At 39.4% G+C, this 22,572-nt stretch overlaps 1 protein-coding gene across 4 annotated transcripts in view; it reads right to left on the bottom strand.

The window, feature by feature from the left end:
* Positions 1–1,292: 1,292 nt before the first annotated feature.
* Positions 1,293–22,572, bottom strand: part of jak1 (Janus kinase 1) — a 67,023-nt gene continuing 45,743 nt past the window's right edge. For all 4 annotated transcript variants that reach the window (XM_008109312.3, XM_008109314.3, XM_008109315.3 and 1 more), the window contains exons 13-25: positions 21,045–21,185; positions 19,957–20,044; positions 18,440–18,567; positions 17,331–17,466; positions 15,143–15,294; positions 14,811–14,961; positions 12,155–12,249; positions 9,865–10,057; positions 8,288–8,412; positions 7,830–8,002; positions 6,734–6,851; positions 4,587–4,697; positions 1,293–3,459 (exon numbers count right to left, since the gene is read on the bottom strand). In XM_008109312.3, coding sequence (XP_008107519.2) covers positions 3,358–3,459; positions 4,587–4,697; positions 6,734–6,851; positions 7,830–8,002; positions 8,288–8,412; positions 9,865–10,057; positions 12,155–12,249; positions 14,811–14,961; positions 15,143–15,294; positions 17,331–17,466; positions 18,440–18,567; positions 19,957–20,044; positions 21,045–21,185 — 1,713 coding nt within the window. In that variant the 3' untranslated portion in view covers positions 1,293–3,357. The remainder of the gene's footprint in view (positions 3,460–4,586; positions 4,698–6,733; positions 6,852–7,829; positions 8,003–8,287; positions 8,413–9,864; positions 10,058–12,154; positions 12,250–14,810; positions 14,962–15,142; positions 15,295–17,330; positions 17,467–18,439; positions 18,568–19,956; positions 20,045–21,044; positions 21,186–22,572) is intronic.

Here is a 22,572-nt window from a genome sequence, read left to right as displayed (position 1 = left end):
CTTGATTGACTCCTGGAGTGATACTTTCTGTAGTTTTTTAGCTATACGGCGGCACTTCACTTACTTCTAAGTAGGATTGGCTACTTACAAAAACCCTTAGAGCAGTTACTCACAGTTTAATGTTCTTGAACTGAAAAAGTAAGCCCTCATAAGGGTAGTTAATTAGTATGTTCAAGAGAAAGGCAAAAGTGGAAGTACTCATATGAAAGGACATACAGGGGTCATCTCAAAAGAAAGCCTGAATGAAATTCAGTAGAATTTGAGAGTTATTAAACAATTTAATTAATTATAATTTGTCTTAACTGTGAGTCAGATTGCAGTGGTGAATCAAACTGGCATTACTTACAAATAGCAGATGCCGCTGGGACTCATAGAGATGTCTTCTCTTCCTACGCTTTGAGTATTCTAGTCTCATCTCCACTGAGCCTAGTTCTAAATAACTAGCCCCTTGGTAAATAAACTATAGAAAACTATTTCATTATGTTATGTAACTCTACGGTGATCTTGTGTCCCCAAAGGAACTGTTGGATCCTTTCCTCCTTTATCTATGCTCCTATCATGGGAGAAAAGGCCACAGTAAGGAAGCTGGTGGTTTTTCAGATAGAAGTGCAGAGAGTCTTCATATGAATACACACAATATGCAAACCGTACATTCAACATAGTCAAGAAACAAATCCTTAAGAGGGAAAATTCACTTCTGTTTAAAGTAGGGAACTGGAGTGGAAGACAGACAAGTGAATTCATGAACTTTATCGCTACTCACATATGTATGCATGTATGTATACTTTCATATTTCTTGTGGAACAAAAGGATCTTAAAAGAAGTTGCCACACATTGCCTGAAGATTTGGATGTGGGTCTGCATAACTGAAAACGAATATACATAAGTGGTGCAGGAAAACAGCTATGGAAAATGTGTTGTCGAAGGCTTTCATGGCCGGGATCACAGGGTTGTTGTATGTCTTTCGGGCTGTGTGGCCATGTTCCAGAAGCATTCTCTCCTGACGTTTCGCCCACATCTATGGCAGGCATCCTCAGAGGTTGTGAGGTATGGGTACCTCACAACCTCTGAGGATGCCTGCCATAGATGTGGGCGAAACGTCAGGAGAGAATGCTTCTGGAACATGGCCACACAGCCCGAAAGACATACAACAACCCAGCTATGGAAAGATAGGAAAGTTAGATAGATGTAAGAGGGGAAGATACAAGTGTCGGACGTACTACAGGATGGACCCAGCAATATCAACCTGGTTGTTTGAACATAATAAAATTAAAAGAAAATATTATAGAATATACATGGATTAAAAGCTTTATTTTTTTAATAAAGAATAACAAAGTGCATATACATCAGAAACAGGCAATACTGGAAAAATGGCTCTAGATTGATTCAATTCTAATTTGATGCTTGATTAAATTTTACATTATTGCAATTCCTCAAATGCAGTATTTGACTTTAGAAAAGAACATCACTATCCAAAGAATAATTGCTATAAATAAAGTCCATTTTACTATTTCAGCAGTAAAAGGTAGGACATTTACAGAAGGGCAAAACAAAGTAAAGTGATTCCTTTATTAATGGTCCCAATTGAGATTTTTTAAAATAGGAACTTCTTTATGGTAAGATAATGTGCTCGCGGCTTCTTTCACGATGGTCTTTTCTATATCTTGCAACCTCTTGCAGTATTTGCTGGAATCCACAATGAAATCTATTTGCACTTAGACACATCTGTCTTGCTAGTCCAGAGTTTATGGCTTCAAAAGACAGTTCAAGTGTATCACTTTCTTCTAATCTTTACTCTGATAAAGATAACAGCCCCCATGTTGTAATGCACAAAGATTAATGTTTTCCTTTTACATATTACTCAGTGCCCTTTTTCACAAATGCAATTTTTGTTCTCATGTCTTGTGACCACCTTTGGATGCCTACAAGGTGTACATATTAAACTTTTACTACAAACAGTAACTCAAACAGGAGAGTATCATAATTATTTAAGCATTCTGTTCTGTCAAGAAAGATCATTTCTAATTAACATTAGGTGCACTTTCCTTCAGGCAAATTTCCTTGGACTGGCCTCTCCCCCGCAAGATTAACCATAACACTTCCACTCTGTGTCTAGTAATGAATGTATCAGGCAACTCTTTAAATGATAGAATTACTCCTTTTAAATAAATGAGCATTCCTAATGAAGGTTAGGCAATACAATATAAACCTATCTGAGTTAACAGCATCAGTATAAAAAATACTAGCAAATGTTTATAAATGCAACATATGTATAAACAGAGGCAACAATCCAAAATATGAGCATGCTCAGTGGTGGCTTTGAAATTTTTTCCCCCTTGAAATTGTTTTGAACATGTCATATATGCCATAATTGAAAGTGCTTCTGAAAGTATAATGCAGGTTCAAAAGTTACTTGCTTACAGACATGAAATCACTGATGTTTAACACACAGTAGCTCTTTAACCCCTTTGGATGTATTTGTTATACCCAAGCAGTTATATGGCTTTTAGGATCCCAATCAAAAAGTGATCTAATATTTTTGCACAATAATCACTTTAAAGCAGGCATAGGCAAACTTATGCCCTCCAAGTGTTTTGGACTGCCACAGTTCTTAACACCTGGAGGGGCGAAGTTTGCCCAAGCCTGCTTTAACAACTATTCACAACTATAGTGATTATGTGAAGGCAAAATATTTATACTGGAAGAATAAATGTTATAATAATGATTTAATCAGTTACAAATTCCATCTTGAATTACAATTTTATGTAAGGTGTTCAGTTTTTCATCCCTGCTGTATTGTTAAAGCACAATCACAAATCCCACTTAAAGAATACTTCTTTGCAACTGTAATCTTTAATCCTGTTAAGAGTGTGCATATTTTTGTTTTGGTTTTTTTAAAAAACAAACAAACACCTAATTATAAGTTCTTCGGGATATATACATTTTGGGGAATATCTTGTATCTTTACTCATTGAGTCATGATACTACTACTTCTGGTATGCTTTGTTTGAATACAACTTAATTCAAATTGTACACAGGCAAATGACTAAAAATTTATGTTTTAAGGCCACACGTCTCAAACAGTTTAGACCAATAGAAATAGCAGAATGTGAACTAGAATCATCAGTCACATCTCTAAGCAGTAGGGCCTTGACCATTGTGAGAATAAAAGACTGACCACTGAAGTGCCGAACCATGATTTCCGTGTACTTCTTGGCTCCTACTGGAAGAGGAACACTTAAGAGAAAGGAAGTGCCTTTAAACACAATGTTACCAAAGTACAAAATTGCAACGGGTAATAAAAGACCTCATGTATACATTTCAAATATGTGATGGTGATAATATAAAAATCTTGGATTACATCTTCTTCATAAATTCTTCAAATCCTTGAATCAGATTGTGGAACGTTGTCCTCTCCCCTGGGTCATGCACCCAGCACCTCCTCATCAGATGATTAACCTGGATAGGAAAAAACAAGCAGACTCAAAACGTGTTAACATTTAATTTAAGAAAGATCCAGACCTTTTATATAGATCATACAGAGTCATAAAAACAGTGATGCTTGGTAAAGTGGAAGACTACACTGCAAGTGAATAAGGACCTGAACAGGGCATTTTGGAGGTCTCTCATTCGTAGGGTCCCTGCAAAGTCATCTTGATGGCCATTATCAACATTAAAAAGGCATATATAAAACAAATAGATCAACATACCATCAGAAAGGATTTCACTTCATCCCTCCACCCCCCAATTATGATAATGTCTGGAACAGAAATTTGTCTCTTCTGAAATATTCAGATACATTATATAAAGGGTCTCTTTGCTTATCAATTTTTCCAGAATGCACATGATCCTGGACGTTTATAACAAAGCCCAACAACAGCAACAAACTTGTGTGTTTGGAGTTTTAGGCCTGTCCGTGGGGTTATTTGTGGTGCTGATACAGAAAATTGCATTGGATAGACTGCATCAGCTCTAGTTTCTTAAATATGGCCATCATGGTTTTCTATGGGTGAGCAAGTGGTGACTGGTATATAGCATATGTTTCATATCTCAAAAACTAGAACTGATAGAGAAAAATGGGTGCCATTTTTGGAATCAAGTTACATATACCCAGAAACAGGACTGACATTTGAGGCACCAAAATATGGGTTGGCCAGTATAATCAAGTGGGGTTTTCAGCTGTTAGCCACAACTCAACCAAAATTTTACAAATATTCCCAAATACTTCCTAATAGTTCATGAAAACCCAAGAATCCCCCAAATTTAATATATAAGAGAGCACAGGAGTTGTGTAAATCCCTTCTGTTCAAGCAAGGAAAGTGGGGTTTTGCAACCGGGATATATTTAAACATGGCTCCCCCCCCCCCCCTTATGATTGTTAGTACTCTGGGTTTGAGGGCTTCCAGAGACAAAAATACTCAACTCAAGTATCTCATTCTGCTTAGGAATTTCCTCAGATCCATGTGCTTCCCTTAAATGTGCTTAGTAGCTTAGCTCAAGCAATGCAAATTTCTCTGAAGGCTTATGAAGTCAGCATTTAGGGCAAGAGTGAGAACTGTGCAGTTCTCCTATTTTTAATTGCTTACCTCTTCAGGGCAACTTTTGGGGCATGGCAAACGTTTTCCTTCTCCTAATATACGCACAAGCCGTGTGACTGTCATCTGACCTTGGGTTGGCCCAATCATCTTTAGGAATTCCTGTAAATTATGAAAACACATGTTTATTATCCTGTCTGTTAGCAGAGGTCCAGGGAACCTATGGACCCGATGATAAAATGAACTAAGAGGAGGATAGGAACAGCATCCAAATTAGGCAGATTGTGTCTGTGAGAGAGGGGGAGGGAACTCAATAATGGTGAAAATTGGGAGCTTTGTGGACCCAAACTAATTTTGAATGGCAAAATAGGTCTTTTCAGAGTCCAAGGAGAATAATTGTGGCAGTGGGGAAGTGAAATACAAGAGTATACACTTCCCCAAATGTTGCTATATAAAAGGGGAGAAGAGAGTACTCCAAACGCTTCGCAAATTGAGAGCTCTTCAAGTTCAGACTTCAATTAAAGTTGAAATGAACTTGTCTACTTCTGTAACTTGCTCAACTACTATGAAATACTACAGAGACTGCAATCTTGTTGTACCATGCTGATGTAATGCTCCCCTATGATGCTTAGTCCACTTTTTTCCCAGCAGAACTGCGGGGGGGGGGGGGGGGGCAGTAAAAACATCTCGTCACTGTCCACAGAGTTAGACAGCATTTCTATACTGCTTTTCTCACCCCTAGGGGGACTCAAAGCGGTTTACAACATAATAAATGGCAAAATTCAATGCCTCACATATGTATAAAAATATATCACATATCTAAATAAAAAACATATAACTGTAGATTAAATCATTAAAACTATAAAAACATCAAACATAGACATATGCATGAAACATGTTATTGCAGTAATTAATGTAGTCCCCCTTCTCCCTCTCCATAGGGAGCAAGATGGTGGAGGCCTCTATGCATGAGTCCCAAGAGAGCCTTCACAGAACCCTTTTCACTTTTGAATATCCTCATGCAAAAGCACAGTAAGGTTACACAAGAATCAACAGCGACTTCTTGGGAGATTGACAAGGTGGGCTAGTTTCTGCTTTTTCCTGTTGCTGTTCGTTTTATCCTTGCTACTGTGCTTATCATTGCACCTGCCTACACAGCTGTATTTATGGTGGCTCATAAGATCTTTACAAGCGGTTTGATGTTTACAGTCAGCATCAAACCTTAGGGGCAGAAGTCAAGACTATCTGTATGCCCTACTAAAACAATGCAATATGAATATGTAGTATCTGCTGACAATATTTAATTTATTGCTTTCAATTAGATAAAAAAAATATGCAGTTCTTCCACAGCTAGTTAAATGAGGTGCAACTGGATTGCAACAAGGGACCACTGGCCCAATTTCTGAGCAACAAAGATGTATTTCCCACTCCAACAATATTTGAAAACACTTCTGCATCATTTTAAAAAGGGATGGAACCCTTTCTCTAAACAAAGAAGCACACCTTTATCTTCTGGAGCACAAATATTCACAGAACACATGCATTTTTTCAATTCACTTTCAGTGTTTCTTTCTAATCATGAGAAAACTGCCTTGCTTCTTTTCAAAAGAACCTCAAAAAGAAATCCCAAGGAAATGCACACTGCTGTCCCAAAATACTGAAGCAGGACTTATTTAGTGATGCTCATTTAAACCAGTTACACTAGTTTGGCTCAGCTAAACAAATTATACCACCAGTGGAGAATATGCCAGCATTGGATTGTTGACATCACTTTGCTGTTCCCTAAACACACTGCCTTTTCTCAGGTTACAAAACTAATTTGCATTAGTCAATCAGACACTTACTGAGGCAGATGACGTGTGCCACAAACTAAACACAAGGAGCTTTCTTTTATTTTATGTCCAAAATCAGGCAATACCCATTGTTCTCTCTCCCATTCAGCCTTCAACCCTGAATAATCCTTTCATCAGGTTGGTGCAAGGGATGAACCCATGTGTAGTGCACTGCCTCTGTGGCCTACTTGAGAACATTTTGAAACCAAGAGACCTCTCTAAGTCTATTTTGGAAACTGACCCTTTGCAAAACCAAAAATCTCCATTGTGAAAATGTCACATTGACAGTTTTATTATTACGGTTTCGAATCATGTCGATACATAGACTGTTCAATAGGAGCAACATTTTCTTTTCCAGCTACTTACTGCCATTGGACTGCACTCAGAGTCGCAATATGTCAATAGTTCATAGAGGGTCACTCCAAAAGACCAAACATCTGAAGCAATATAAAATTTGCTTTGCAGCAAGCATTCTGGAGCATACCTGTAGACATATAAGATGGCATTTACTCTTTTAGAAAGTTCTGCTACACAAAATGGTCAAAATCCCATTGTTACTGCTAACCAGAGTAGATCTATTTTAGTCAGTGGTATTTACCTATATGATGATTCAATTTTCAGTGACTGATTCATTAGATTGATTGTTTTGGTTTTTTATGTTAGTTGCTCTGTCTCTTTTGGTAGGGAATAAGCAGAGAACAACTATGATGTCAATGATGATGATGATGATAAGTCTACTTTAGTGGGAGTAACTAGCAGGATGCCAGCCAATACGTGGTTCAAATTTAAATAGTGAGATACTAACTTATATATAGTGGTATTAATGTAAATATAGAGATAATAGCATCACGCCAAGTTAAGTTATAATTCACTGTTTTGCACACAACCCATTGGGAGGGAAAACAAAACAGAAAAAAACAAAAAAAAATTAGAAATAAGACAAGATTGATAATGGCATGGGCTGTAAAGCAAAAATAATAAGAAAAGCATGGAAGAGATGAGAACTAATGCCCAAGGGATTATGCAGCCTTCCAAGTGTTGCTGGAGTTTATTCCCATTGGTTCTGTCTAGCAAGACCTGTTCATGGGTGGTAGAAGAGATAGTCCAATCATGTTTGGAGAGCCACTCCATCACCATTCCTGGACTAATGAAACGTGTGTTCAAGTGATAAATATGAATGGATTAAAATAACACTTTACGTTTCATGGATATTCATGGAAATAAACACCCATCAGACTGATCCAATACTGAAATAGGCAATACAATTATCTGTCCTTATGACCAACTCACATAAGTGAGTTTACTGAATAACACAGAATGGTAGCTGTATGGACTGGATGAGAAAGCCTGATTCTAAGCTTTTGAATAATCCACAGTGGTATAAAGGAAGTTTTAAACACAACTTTCTTGTCTTTTGCAGCACAAACCTGCTGTATTTCTACACTGCCAGTAGATCTCTTACCAAAACACAGGGCTATCCCGATCATCGTTGACTTTGTAGTACTCCTTATCAGTCTCAATAGTTTTGGTCAGTCCAAAGTCCCCAATCTTTACTCTCTGCTCATTTTCAACAAGAACATTTCGTGCGGCCAAGTCTCGATGAACATATTGACGAGATCCCAAATAGTCCATTCCCTAGTAGTGAAGAAAGTGCACACAAAACTTTCACATCCGTTTCATACTCTTAGCACCACTAAAGGATTTCCTCAAAGTATAATGCTAAATCTTGTTATTTTCTTAGCTTTTCAAAATGAACGTTTGGACTGACTAAGAAATCATTTTTTTTTCAAAAAGCGAACAAGTTCTTTTTATCTGTGAATAATAATTTCAAATGTTATTATACAATACAAAACATTATAATGAACATTGATGGATCGAAATACTTACTACTACACATAATAAAATATAAAGAGAATTTACCTTACAGATTTGTACAGCATATTTCAGTTGCTGTTTCAAGCAGATCTTATTCCTGTTTCGGGGAAGATACTCTTTTAGGCTTCCAGAAGGAAGGAATTCCATGATAAGTTTAATTCCATTTCCACCTTTGAGAAAAAAGTCAATGAGTTATTTCACAAAATAAGAAAGTCAATGTCCTTAAATACTCTGAATCATACCCTGGTACAATTTAAGCCAGTATTTTCATACTGTCTTGGCATCCCATTAAGGAATGGTTAATATTTGGAATAAAGAGAATTCTTGTTTGCCTACTCTACATTTTTGCATCTTCTGCTACAATTGTGTCCATGGTGGCTTCTAGATGCATCTTTGTTTTATGTTTCACCCATGAAGCTGACTGTGGTAATTGGAATTGTTTTTATTGTTTTATTCCAATTTGTGCTTAATTTATTTAAAAATATGTTTGACAACTATGTTGAGATACACATGTAATTAATACAAATAAATATCAAATAATCAGATTGCACCTCAGATACTTATTAGGAGAAACTTTTGATTAAGCTGAAACTTTAAAAACCTGAAGTGTTAACATTAGAGCTTCCATTCTAAAAGACAACTGTCCCTCCCTTCCTTCTCTCGTTTTGTGTGTTCCAGCTCTTCCAAACTAGGCAAGAGCTGTGGGTCCTTCTATTGGGCTTCCGGTGAAGGCTGCCAGAGGAAGCATTGTTTCTAGGGGGCACAATTCAATATGAAGGTGTCCTTTATAAGACTATTCACAAAGTCGATACTTGAATCTGAATCTTTGTCTACTGATGCCACTTCCTACTACAGAAGTGGTTCCAAAAACAGTCCAAGGCAGCCAATAACTATACATTTAGCCTTGTGACTATGTGCTTTGCAAGAATCCAGCAGATGGGGGTGGCTTCCACACACAAATCTTAGGCTAGTGGACTAAAGACTTGAAATGAAATTTCAGAAGGAATTCAGAAATTACTAACTTCACCAGTTCAACAATCTCACAGTGTTATGGGCTTGGTGCCAATCTCCTACAAGCCTTTTCTTCTTTTCTTCAAAATTTACACAACGCATCGGCATTTGAAGGGCCCATACCACATCCTCCATTAATTTCCTTTCAGAACTCCCACAGTAGTCCTAATTTTTTTTTTCAGAAATAGACTTGGCCCAAGGGGAAAAAACCCAGAGCTCCTGAGGTTATGTTTAAGCTAAATTCTGGCATTTAAAAGAAATCTCAGTGTTGACTTTGAGCATCAACTTAAGAGAATGGGGACAGAGGGCAACAAGGAGAAAATTCCTCACTGCCAATAGAACTTGCCTTTTGAAAGGGCACATAAAATAATGCTTACAATTTTACTAAAAATAATTTGTTTTAGATGAAAAAGGAAGGAAGGAAGGTAGGTAGGTAGGTAGGTAGGTGGGAGTCACCCATCACTTGTTATGACAGCATGCTCTCAGCAGGATCGAAACTAAGTCATATGAATTGTTTACTGCAAAAAGTAAAGAGGTTCTCACTGATAACAATTCACGTAAGGAACTTGGAAAGGAAAAAAATGAAAACATGTTCAGAACATCCAGTTTACCGTCTTCTGTGCAGATCCCTTTGTATTTCACAATGTTTTCATGGTAAAGATTCCTAAGGATTTCAATTTCTTTCTTCAGGTCAGCGATATGGTTCCCACCACAGTCAGGTTTTAGGGACTTCACTGCCACTTGTTCTCCGGTGTTATCGCCTTCAGGATCATATCTGCAGAGTTCAACTTTGCCAAAATGGCCCTGGTTTTTTAAAGAAGGGAAATAAATTATTTTATTTTAAAATGCTTTTTGAATCAAGTCTCCTTGATAGTTTGGATGCTCTAATCCAGTGATTTTCAACCTATGGGTCCCCAGGTGTTTTGGCCTGCAATTCCCAGAAATCCCAGCCAGTTTACCAGCTGCTAGGATTTCTGGGAGTTGAAGGCCAAAACATCTGGGGACTCACAGGTTGAGAACCACTGGTCTAACCAAATAAAAGGACCTTTCTATCTCTAATTGAAATTTCCAATTTATAAAGCAAAGATTCATTTATTTAAAACAGGTGGACAACTGCTGATCGATTACTACTGAATACGGTGGGCAGAAATTATGTGAATTAGAGGCCAAAACATCCAGAGTACTACTCAGTCCTAATTTAACAGCAGTCCAGAATATTCAGCCCCTTTTAAAAACTGCCTCGAAATACAATATATTTTCTGATATATCCCATGCCACCACAGAGAAAATTCTCTCTTGTGCATGCTAACCTAAGATCTTAATTGTCCACTTCTTATTATGATCACCCATTTTATATATACCACACTGTTCCTTTTCAGTGATCCTTTCATGTCCCCGGTGTTGGTGTCAGTTATTTTGCTTGGGATCACTGGTGGATTCAATTTTGCTTATTTACAGTTTTAATTGTTTTATTGTATATATAAGAATTAGATCAGGCAATCAGAAAAGAGAAAAAAGGAAAGAAAGAAAAAAGAAAAATGTACAAAAGAATAAGTAGGTTTACAAAACAATATACAGCAAACACTTGTTTAACATGCAAAAAATTGATATTAGCTGTACAGTTATGGTACCTTAACATATTCTTATCCCTCTAACCCCGCACCCGTGAACCCAACCCCCATGATCTCTGATACCCCTCAATGTGGATCACATAACTAACCAGCAACTACCCATATGTCTTCTTTCACTAAATCCTCTTTGTGGCAGTCATCAAATCTACCTTTGTCTTCTTTTCCAGATACCTAAGTGCCAGCCTCCATTTGTTTGCAAATTCTTCATTATTTCCTCCTCTGCCACTATTTGTCAGCTTGGCCATTTGGATATAATCTAATAATTTATCTCTCCAATCTTTAATAGTTAACTCTTTTTCCCCTTCCATTTTTTACCTATTATTAGTCTTGTCACAACAAAGCAATATTGAAAAATTTATTTATCTCCTGAACTAATACACCTTCTAAATAGTCCTAGTAAGCACATTTCTGGGTTTTTCTTGACCTTTTTGGTGATTATATTGTTTGTTTGTTTCACCACCTTTTTCCAGAATTCTTGAACGATATTACAGGTTGTTATTATTTCCTTATTTCCAATTATCCTGCTCAGTTATCTTGATGAAGAGGAGTGGACTGAGAAAAAAGGCAATGAATCATAGAATCATAGAATAGTAGAGTTGGAAGAGACCTCATAGACCATCCAGTCCAACCCCCTGCCAAGAAGCAGGAAATCGCATTCAAAGCACCCCTGACAGATGGCCATCTAGCCTCTATTTAAAAGCTTCCAAAGAAGGAGCCTCCACCACAGTCTGGGGGAGAGAGTTCCACTACCGAACAGCCCTCACAGTGAGGAAGTTCTTCCTGATGTTCAGGTGGAATCTCCTTTCCTGTAGTTTGAAGCCATTGTTCCGCGTCCTAGTCTGCAGGGCAGCAGAAAACAAGCTTGCTCCCTCCTCCCAATGACTTCCCCTCACATATTTGTACATGGCTATCATGTCTCCTCTTAGCCTTCTCTTCTGCAGGCTAAACATGCCCAGTTCTTTAAGCCTCTCCTCATAGGGCTTGTTCTACAGACCTTTGATCATTTTAGTTGCACTCCTCTGGACACATTCCAGCTTGTCAACATCACCCTTCAACTGTGGTGCCCAGAATTGGACACGGTATTCCAGGTGTGGTCTGCTTTGTATAGTAAGAAATGTTTTCATGCTTTGTATTGCTCAATGACTGCAGGAAAGCCAGACATCCTTTGGAACACTCTTACTGCAAAGTACAGCATTTCTTTTTTGTGTGCTTTGAACACTATTTGCAGTAGTCTTTGATAAATATGGAGAAAGAGTAGTAATAAACATACCTCGCCTAAGTCACGAATCCTCTTCAGAAAGCGTTTTTCAAAAACGGTAGGGTCAACATCATCATTAGGCTTCTTCTCCGAGACAATTTCGGGATCTGACAGTAAGGCATTTGTGAGCAATCAACATTGCATTTGAAAACTTTATATGGAGTTTATCTTAAATTAGGATAGAAAACTAGCAGCTTTTTGAAAGTAAAGATGGCAGTAAATGTGATTTCTTAATCCTCCCTGTAATTCTTCAAGTCACACTTTTCCCCATTAAAAACATTGCTAAAAACTAGGTTTGTTTTAAAATGTAGGGTTTTTAAAATAGATTTTAAAAAGCTTTTTCTTTTGTCACTGGTACTGAAATTACTGTGCATCTTACAATCAACAGCATCTTAGAATCAAAGAAATATAATTAAAAATTAAAAGCTGTTCCCTTCTACCTAGTGGAAAACTAATTTTAGAAATAGAAATTTATAACTGGGAAATGCAGTTTTGAGAGCCAGTGTGGTGTAAGTCTACAACCTTGAAGACTAAATTTCTGAATCCCCATTGGAAACCCACTGGGTAAGTCACACTCTTTCAGTCTCAGAGGAAAAAGGCAAAACTCCTATAAACAAATCTTGCTAAGAAAACCCTTGATAGGTTTGTCTTATGGTCACCATAAGTCAGAAACAACTTGCAAGTACACAACAGCAAGCTTGATATGTTTAAAGGTGAAGATCAAATAACTTCTAAACCTCTGCCTAAAAAGTGTTAGGTAAAGGTAAAGGTTTCCCCTGACGTTAAGTCCAGTTGTTTCCAACTCTGGGGGTTGGTGCTCATCTCCATTTCTAAGCCGAAGAGCCAGCGTTGTCCGTAGACACCTCCAAGGTCATGTGGCTGGAGCGGTACCTTTTGATCTACTCACATCTGCATGTTTTTGAACTGCTAGGTTGGCAGAAGCTGGGGCTAACAGCGGGCGCTCATTCCGCTCCCGGGATTCGAACCTGCGACCTTTTGGTCCACAAGTACAGCAGCTCAGCGCTTTAACACACTTTGCCACCGGAGGCCCCAAAAAGTGTTAGGCCATATGAATGAATGAGATCTCTAGTTGAATCAAGCAATTGGTTTGTGGCCCTAGATTCCTTGTTTCAGAGCTGACTGCCTGTCAGCCAACTACAGGTATGTTACTATACCAAAACAGCAGAATCACAGCAACTAAGTAGAAGGTCAGACTGCATGCACAGCGTTCCCTCACTTATCACGGGGGTTACATTCCAGGACCACCCGTGATAAGTGGAAATCCGCAAAGTAGGGGCACTATTTTTATTTTAATATATAAACATTATTTTAATAGTTAAGTGGCCTTTCTCCTCCTTGCAAGCCCCTGGGAGAGTGAAGCCTTTCCTATACTGGTGCCGGCGGGGCCTTTGCTTCCTGCTTGCCATGTTGCCCTGGCTGCCTCTGCTCCTGCAGCCAGGGAAAAGGAGTGAGGGCGGGCAACCATGGCGTCGGCAGGGGGCTTCTTTCCAGAAGCCCGTGTGGTGGGAATTTTTCCTGCCGCTTGGCCAGCTGGTTGGCCAGGCCAGGCTAGGCCAGGGGCTGGCCAAGGCGGCCCATTTAAAGCTGCGGAGTGGGCCTGAAAGGCATTGGGCCTGCTTTGTTGCTTGGAGCTCCTAGCGGCGGCAAGATCAACGGCTGCGAGTTTGGCAGTGCGGCAGCAACAAGAGCAGCAGCTGCAGGATTGGAGGCGGCGATTTCAGTGGCGGCAACCCCTGCGGCGGTGAGGACTTCCTGGTGCAGTCTCTCGGTGGTGGTAGAGGAGGACTTCTGATTCCCTCTTCTGCCAGGAGCTCCAAGCAAAAACGCAGGTCCAATGCCTGCCAGGCCCACTCCGCGGCCTTAAATGGGCCGCCTGGGCTGACCCCTGGCCTGGCCTGGCCAACCAGGAGGTGGGGCCAGCCTGCCGCCAATTAGCCAGCTGACCAAGTGACGGGAAAAATTCCCACCACACAGGGGGTTTCTGGGAAGAAGAAGCCCCCTGCTGACACCGTGGCTGCCATAGGGCACCCAACTGGGGCGGGACTCCGTGTTTCCCGGCATGGCCGGCTAGAGCACCGGCAGAAAAAGAAGCCTGATTGCCTCTTCCAGCCTCCTCTGCTGCCGCCCGCCCTCACTCTTCTTCCCTGGCTGCAGGAAGAGAGGCAGCCAGGGCCACATGGCAAGCAGGAAGCAAGGGGCCTGCAGGTAGGAAAGGCTTCATTCTCCCCGGGGCTTGCAAGGGGGAGAAAAGCCACTTAACTATCAAAAGCAGCAATGGGGTGGGTAAGCAAACAAACAAACAAATAATTTCTTCCGCAAGACAGCAAGTCCACAATAAGCGAACCGCGAAGTAGCGGGAGAACACTGTATTTTACTTCCCAGAGGATGCTTCTTTAGCAACTGATATGCAATAACATACTATGTGCAACTCTACTCCAGGACCATGACTGATTGCAGATCTTAGAATGCAAAACCTATTCAAAACTCTTTACTACTAGTTTTGGAACAACAAAAATAGTGGGATATGCAACCATGTGTTTATATTGTGATGAAGATGCTACATATCCAGCTACATTAAACAATCCCACTGATCAAAGAAAATGACATTCACTTATAGACAAGGAAAAATAAGGAAAAATGTTCTTACTTTGCTCTTCCAGTTTGTTGATATCTCGCATAATGGCTCTAAAGAAGGGTCTTTGGTTAGGATCATAGTGCATGCACTGCTTCATCAAATCAGCCAGCTCCTTGCAAGATGGCGTTCTAAGTGTGAAATGTCCGTCATAAAACCTTTCCTTCTGCAAGATGGGATGAGATTAACAATTTTTATTATTTTATTATCTTGCTCAGATTATGTCTTGTGCTGTACACTAGGAAAAAGTCAATAAGCCTATTTGACTCAAGGAAAGAAATAATTCAACTACCTCTTCCTATCCCCAAAATTAGAGTCTACTAAGAAAGTCCTTACAGCCACCTTACCTCTGCTAACGTCTTGTCTTTAAGTGGTATTTCTCCATTGTAGCAAATTTCCCATAATGTTGTACCAAAACTCCATTTATCTGCTGCCACGCTCAAATTTTTGGAGTCTTTAACACATTCAGGTGCAAGCCAAGGGATGCGCTCAACACATTCTTGGAAGAAAAAAAGGTGTTGCAGTGAATTGTAATCAGGGAATAAATGCATAGTGTTCTTCAGATGAAATAAGAATTAACTTGCAGGAGATTACCTATAACTAAAGAGATACTATCAGGTGCACACATGACTATAATAAATGTGTCCATTCCAAAAAAAGTGATAAGCAAAGAAAGGGATGTGGAAGCAGCTATAGCATGTGATATCTGATATCTCTTACATACAAATTCAGAAATGATGATGATGATGATTTGTATATCAAATATGCACAAAGACACAGTACAAATTTTGGTTCTTCTGGACAGAAATGTTGATGCTGAAGTAGGAAGTACACTGAAAGCATCAACTCCAGCAATGGAAATGCCAAACTTGCTTTTAGGGACTATTAAAAAGATTCCAAAGTAAAATGACACACATCACTGCTCTATTACATTGTTCTAAAGTGGGGTCATATTTTAGAACACAGACTTTAGTTCTACTTCTTTCATCACAACAGAGCTGGGAAAACTGAAAGGATCAAGGGTGAAAGCCTTTCCACCTGACAAGAAAAGGCTTTCATTGAACTTTTTCTTTCTTCTTTTTAAACAGCACAAGGAAACAATGAAGCTATTTCTTTGGCTGCTACTAGAAATGCCCTCTACCCTCATAGCCAAGAAAGAAGACACAAATTAAAATATTGACATTGCTACACCCTCTCTATCACACTGACACCTTGTTCTGTCCTGGAATGCTGACATCTATTTAAGAGATATATTTTGATTCTTAGATACAAAAATGTCCCATTTAAGCATATCTTGATGATGCAAGTGCCACGTTTCATGATTCCACGTGGCACGAAAGTACTTTATCAACATGAGAATATATTTCTTACTTTTGCAACACATTTTTCTTTTATATTTGTTTCTAGTAAATGTATCCTAATTTATGCCCATACTTATTTTGAGCTTTCTGATAGACACGTACAGCAAATTTCTGCTTTTTAGATAGCATGTGAATGGCATTCCTATATGAAACATATTGATTTCCCCATTCTTAAGAATTTCACATTAAATACACATTGAATATTTCAACAGTGCAGTACATTGAAAATACCCCATGTTTGGAAGAAAGGCAGGATATAAATAAAGAAACAATTTGAATTACTTGTCCTTCTTAGTGAGGCCTGAGCATCTCATAGGAAATGAATGAGTATTCTGGAAACAATGTGGAGAGGTAAATGTTTGTCCTTCTCTTCCAAGGCTACAGCTTGGCATCAACAGATGAGATGTTTTGGCAGCCAGCTGAGAGCTGGCAAAATAGTTCACTATTTCACAGAATGTACTGTTAAGTTAGGGAAATCATCATCACAATGTGGGTAAATCAATATTCCTAATACTGGCACTATGTGTTCAATTGTCAATTATACACCAAATAATCCACCAGCATTGAAGCAATGATCCTCCACCATCAACTTCGCTGGACTGGCCACATTGTCCAAATGCCTGATTACTGTCTTCCAAAGCAGTTACTCTACTCCTAACTGAAGAATGGAAAATGGAATGTTGGTGGGCAGGAAAACAAATTTAAAGATGGGCTTAAAGTCAACCTTAAAATCTGTGGCATAGAACATGAGAACTGGGAAGCTCTGGCTCTTGAGCATTCTAACTGGAGGTCAGCTGTTACCAACAGTGCTGTGGAATTTGAAGAGGCATGAATGGAGGATGAAAGCGAGAAACATGTCAAGAGGAAGGCACGTCAAGCCAACCCTGCTTCCCATCTAGAAACTGATGTCCTCACTGTGGAAGACCATGTGGGTCAAGAATAAGTCTCCACAGTCACCTACGGACCCACCATCAAGACCTACACTTGGAAGGCCATCTTACTCAGACACAAGTGATCACCGATGATGACAGCAAATAATGATATAACTTAAGATGCAGTATGAGGTATGGCAATGTAGGGACAAGTATAATAACATAAATCATGAGCCAGTAAATTAAAAGGTTATGTTTTTTTACTATCCTGGAAAATATACGGAATACATATTTAACAATACCTTGTTTAGATAGCACCGTAACTGAAATTCCTGGGTCACTTAATTTTATGAAAGGTCCATATTCATTATCAATTCCTTCTCTGGCCAGTAATATATTTTTGGTGCACACATTCCCATGTACCAAATCTTTGTCCTCCTGCATTAATGAGAGAATATGCATTAAGATGTTCCAACCTTACAATCCAAATAAGGTGCACACATTTTGAACAGGATGAAAAGGATAGAAATATGGCTTGAATGCTAAATCAAGAAAAGGAACTTCATAATAGAAATATTTGCTGTCCCTGCCTTTCTTCAGTAGCCCACTGTGTTCAAAACCTGGAAAAAACATTTTGGACCACAACTTCCAGAATCTCCATGGCCCCAAAGATTGAAAGTTGTAATCTTAAAATTGTATTTCTCAGGAGGGAATCCTTACTCTCCAGTGAAGTTTCTTTTGGGGGATGGATAGACTGAAGACCATGGCAGTGGAAAAGAAAATGGGGTAAGGCTAAGTTCCTTTTGCAGTCTTCTTTAACCTATATTTAGGTCCAAGTCTTTAAAGTTCTATATCCTATATAATTTAGCACTGGATTTACAGTATGATCAACTAGGAGATTATTGCAAAAGATGAAAATATCCTAAATCTAGCCATCTCAATATTCTTATATAGCCTCAATGACTCACAAGAAGATTATTAAGATTGCCATTTTGAAGCATCTTTCACTTCTGTATATTACCCATCCAATATTTTTGAAAACATAATTGCAGTGGACCCCACACATCTTCTCATTCACAATCCTATGAAAATCAAGCATGTGCAATAGGTACGGAGTGGGAACTGACTGCTTTGAAGGGTGAAAAACACAAACCGGGGTACGGTGAAGGCAACAGCTTATGCAGAAACCTGAACAGTCAATTTTGCAATATTTTGTTCCAGATTTGACTCAAACTTTTACGTATATATGCTAAATAAATGGAAGAGATAAACAAATCCATGTGTATGGGAATTTCAAAATGGATATCAGACAATAACACTGAGGGAGAAATTGATAAGCATATACGAACTGTCTTAGAGAAATATCGAATATTAGACAATTGTTTCTGGTAAAAAAAGATCTAGGACTTACGAGATAACTTAATGCACTTGCTAACTGTTTTGCTACTTTGAATTTCCAAGGTGTCGTTAGCAAAACACTCTTGCGGCGCATGAAGAGATCCAGAGGTCCAAATTCAACATACTCCTCGACCATAATGTCTGCAGCAAAAGGAAAAATAAATTTGCAGTGCACAGATTAATGGTCAGTGCATTTTCATGATGAATACAAACAAAATATTTAGAAACTTTTTACTGGTGCCAATTTTTCATGAGTCCAACACTGAGCTAAGGGGACCCCATTTGGGGTTGGGATCCACAGCTTATGGAGCAGTGGCTTACAACATCTAGGAAATGCAAAACAGTAGACCTCCATCCCAACCAGAGGCGGTCCAACCATAAGGCGAAATAGGCATTTGCCTGTGGCGCCATCATCCCGGGGGCACCATCGTCCTGGGAGGAGGGCACCACTCTCCACCTCCTTCTCTTTCAGGCCTTCCAGCGGCCGCGCTGGGCCTTCCGGCCAGCGCAGACCCACCTTCGCACCACGCAAGCCCACCTTTGGGGCCTTCAGAGATTGTGAGGTCTGTAGGAACTTGGAAGCTAGGTATGTGGGGTTTATATATCTGTAGAAGGTCCAGGGTGGGAGAAAGAACTTTTCTTTGAAGCAGGTGTGAATGTTGTAATTAATCACCTTGATTAGCATTTAATGGCCCTGTGGCTTCAAGGCCTGGCTTCTTCTTGCCTGGGAGAATCTTTTTTTTGGGAGGAGTTAGCTGTCCCTGATTGTTTACTGTCTGGATTTCTTCTGTTTTCAGAGTGTTGTTCTTTATTTATTGTCCTGATTTTAGAGGGTTTTTTTTAATACTGAGGGCTATCTGGGTTATCTAAGTCCACACTGCCCTATATCCCTGTTCAATGTTTAGTGCTAAATTTGCAAATATAGTAATTCCTACATAACATTACCATGTATTGAACTGCTTTTTCTATTGATTTGTTGTAAAACATGTTTTGGTGCTTAATTTTTAAAATCATAATGTAATTTGATGTTTTATAGGCTTTTCCTTTATACTTCCTTATTATCCAACATTTTCGCTTATCCAACCCTTTTATTTTTCAGTGATTGGTTTGGGGGGGGGGGGGGGCGCCAAAATTCTGTTCGCCTACACTTGAAAAATACCTAGGGCCGGCTCTGATCCCAACTGCCACTGCTTTAGTCCCAGAAAGAATGAAGAGGCAGGCACAATTCAATCATCTCTACACCTGGAAGTAGGGACAGTATTTGCTGGACTTAATCCCCTCCCATTTTCTTTTGTGTCACATCTTAATTAGATTGTAGCAATGAAGGCAGGGGACAGTTTTGTTGTTCTGTAACTTATAAAATGCCCAAAACAAAGATGGCTCAATATAAATAAGCGATGACGATGACAACAATAATTATGCAAGTACTAACCAGAGCTGATCTGATGAGCTTCCAAAAGCAGACAAGATCTCATGCTTTTGTGTATTTAGATTAGATAATTAATTACCACTTCAGACATAATTACTTACTTTCTACATCACGGACACAAATTCCATGAAGAAGAACGATGTGTTTGTGGGAAATCTGTCTCATCATGCTTGCTGTCTCAAAAAATGCCTATTAAAAATAAACACATTCCAGGGGTAACTAAACAGAGATTTAAGACCAATAAAACAATGAAGGGATCAATCAATAAAGTTTTCCCACAAGATGTTAAGTTCAGTTATATGTATGTGTTTACGTTACTACTTGAAGTTGCTTTTAGCCACAAGAAAAATCCTGCTCAATGAATAGCAGGAACAATACTTCCAGATCACGGATTCTTAAATGTTTCCATTCACGACCTCTTTTGGCTCAATAAATGTTTACATGATTCAAGGATGTAAGGATGTATATACGTAAAATAGGTTAAAATCCCAAGCATTTGCTGATATCAAATCAGCATTTGAAAGGCTTGCTAAATAGGCTGATTTTCCTTTTTACGAAGTACAGCTGAAGCATCTTTTGCAGAGTCCACTGTAAACACTGCACAACAGATTCATGTAAATGTCTAAAACAGCTACTGGGTGACATGTTTCTTTGAGTGATCATCTGTGAAACTCAGTTTCTGTAAGATGCTGTGATAGGGGTGGAGGAACTGAGGTGCTAGCCCCACCTGATGGCTATATATCCTCCAGGGGAGGGTGGATGGGCTACCACCAAGAGGCTTCTTAAAGCCAGAAAATTCTGAGCAGTCCTGCCTGCACACAAAACCCATATGTGCAATTTCACAGAGAACATGAAGAAGCCTGTATCTCCTGAAGTATGGCAGAAACAATTCTGAAGGAGTGCATAATTTAGTGAAAAATATTTTGTAAGTTTCATACAAAACTGGCAAGATGTGGCAATAGCAGACAGAATTTCATAATACAAATAGCTGTGCTTCAACTCATCAAGCATACCTAAAATACATGGACATCTGGATAAACCTTCACCCATGAATACTCCAGAATCAAAAGGATATTGAAAAAAGGGGGAAATGTATATTTATTTTCTGACACTCTATCAACCATATAAAAGAAAAAATGAGTAACAATAACATTGGCCATTTACATATTGAACCAATAGAGATACCTACTAAAGAAATGTCTCTGTGGTTGGGATCCAAGACTTTAAGAAGAACTTTAATTTCCTTTTCACTCTGATAACTTTCATCGTCCTTATAATTTAGAATCCCAGAGTAAATCTGTGTTTTTGTTCCTCTTCCAAGATGCTCACCCTATAACACAGTTGAAATTCAGTTAGAAATTGTGAAAATCTAACAATTTCTTTTAGTATGAAACACCATCATTAATCATCCCAAAGAAAAAAGCTAATTAGTATGCTGCTCATTCGTTTAGTCGTCTCCGACTCTTCATGACCTTATGGACCAGTCCACGCCAGAGCTCCCTGTCGGCCGGCACCACCCCCAGTTCCTTCAAGGTCAAGCCAGTCACTTCAAGGATACCGTCCATCCATCCTGCCCTTGGTTGGCCTCTCTTCCTTTTTCCTTCCATTTTCCCCAGCATCATGATCTTCTCCAAGCTTTCCTGTCTCCTCATGATGTGGCGAAAATACTTCAGCTTTGCCTCTAATATCCTTCCCTCCATTGAGCAGTCGGGTATTATTTCCTGGAGGATGGACTGGTTGGATCTTCTTGCGGTCCAAGGCACTCTCAGGATTTTCCTTCAGCACCAGAGTTCAAAAGCGTCTATCTTCCTTCGCTCAGGCTTCCTTATGGTCCAGCTCTCGCATTCATAGGTTACTATGGGGAATACCATTGCTTTGACTATGCGGACCTTCGTTGCCAGTGTGATGTCTCTGCTCTTCACTATTTTGTCAAGGTTGGCCATTGCTCTCCTCCCAAAAAGTAAACGTCTTCTGATTTCCTAGCTGCAGTCTGCGTCTGCAGTGATTTTCGCGCCTAGAAATATAAAGTCTGCCACTGCCTCCACGTTTTCTCCCTCTATTTGCCAATTATCAATAGGTGTAGTTGCCATGATCTTTTCTTGACATTTAACTGCAACCCAGCTTTTGCACTTTCTTCTTTCACCTTGGTGATAAGGCTCCTCAGCTCCTCCTCGCTTTCAGCCATCGGAGTGGTATCATTTGCATACCTAAGGTTGTTAATGTTCTTCCAGCAATTTTAACTCCGGCCTTGGATTCCTCAAGCCCCACATGTCACATGATGTGTTCTGCGTACAAGTTGAATAGGGAGGGTGAAAGTATGCAGCCCTGCCACACTCCTTTCCCAATCTTGAACCAGTCTGTTGTTCCGTGATCTGTTCTTACTGTGGCTACTTGGTCTTTATACAGATTTCTCAGGAGAGACAAGGTGACTTGGTATCCCCATACCACTAAGAACATGCCATAGTTTATTATGATCCACACAGTCGAAGGCTTTAGAATAGTCAATAAAGCAGAAGTAGATGTTTTTCTGAAACTCCCTGGCTTCCTCCATTATCCAGCGGATATTGGCAATTTGGTCTCTCGTTCCTGTGCCTTTTCTGAACCCAGCTTGGACATCTGGCAACTCTCGCTCCATGTATTCCTGGAGTCTGCCTTGCAGGATCTTGAGCATTACCTTACTGGCATGGGAAATAAGTGCCACTGTACGGAAGTTTGAG

The sequence above is a fragment of the Anolis carolinensis genome, chromosome 4 (genome assembly GCF_035594765.1).
Source record: "Anolis carolinensis isolate JA03-04 chromosome 4, rAnoCar3.1.pri, whole genome shotgun sequence".
In the NCBI taxonomy this organism is placed as follows: Eukaryota; Metazoa; Chordata; class Lepidosauria; order Squamata; family Dactyloidae; genus Anolis; species Anolis carolinensis.
This window is presented reverse-complemented; position numbering and strand designations above follow the sequence as displayed.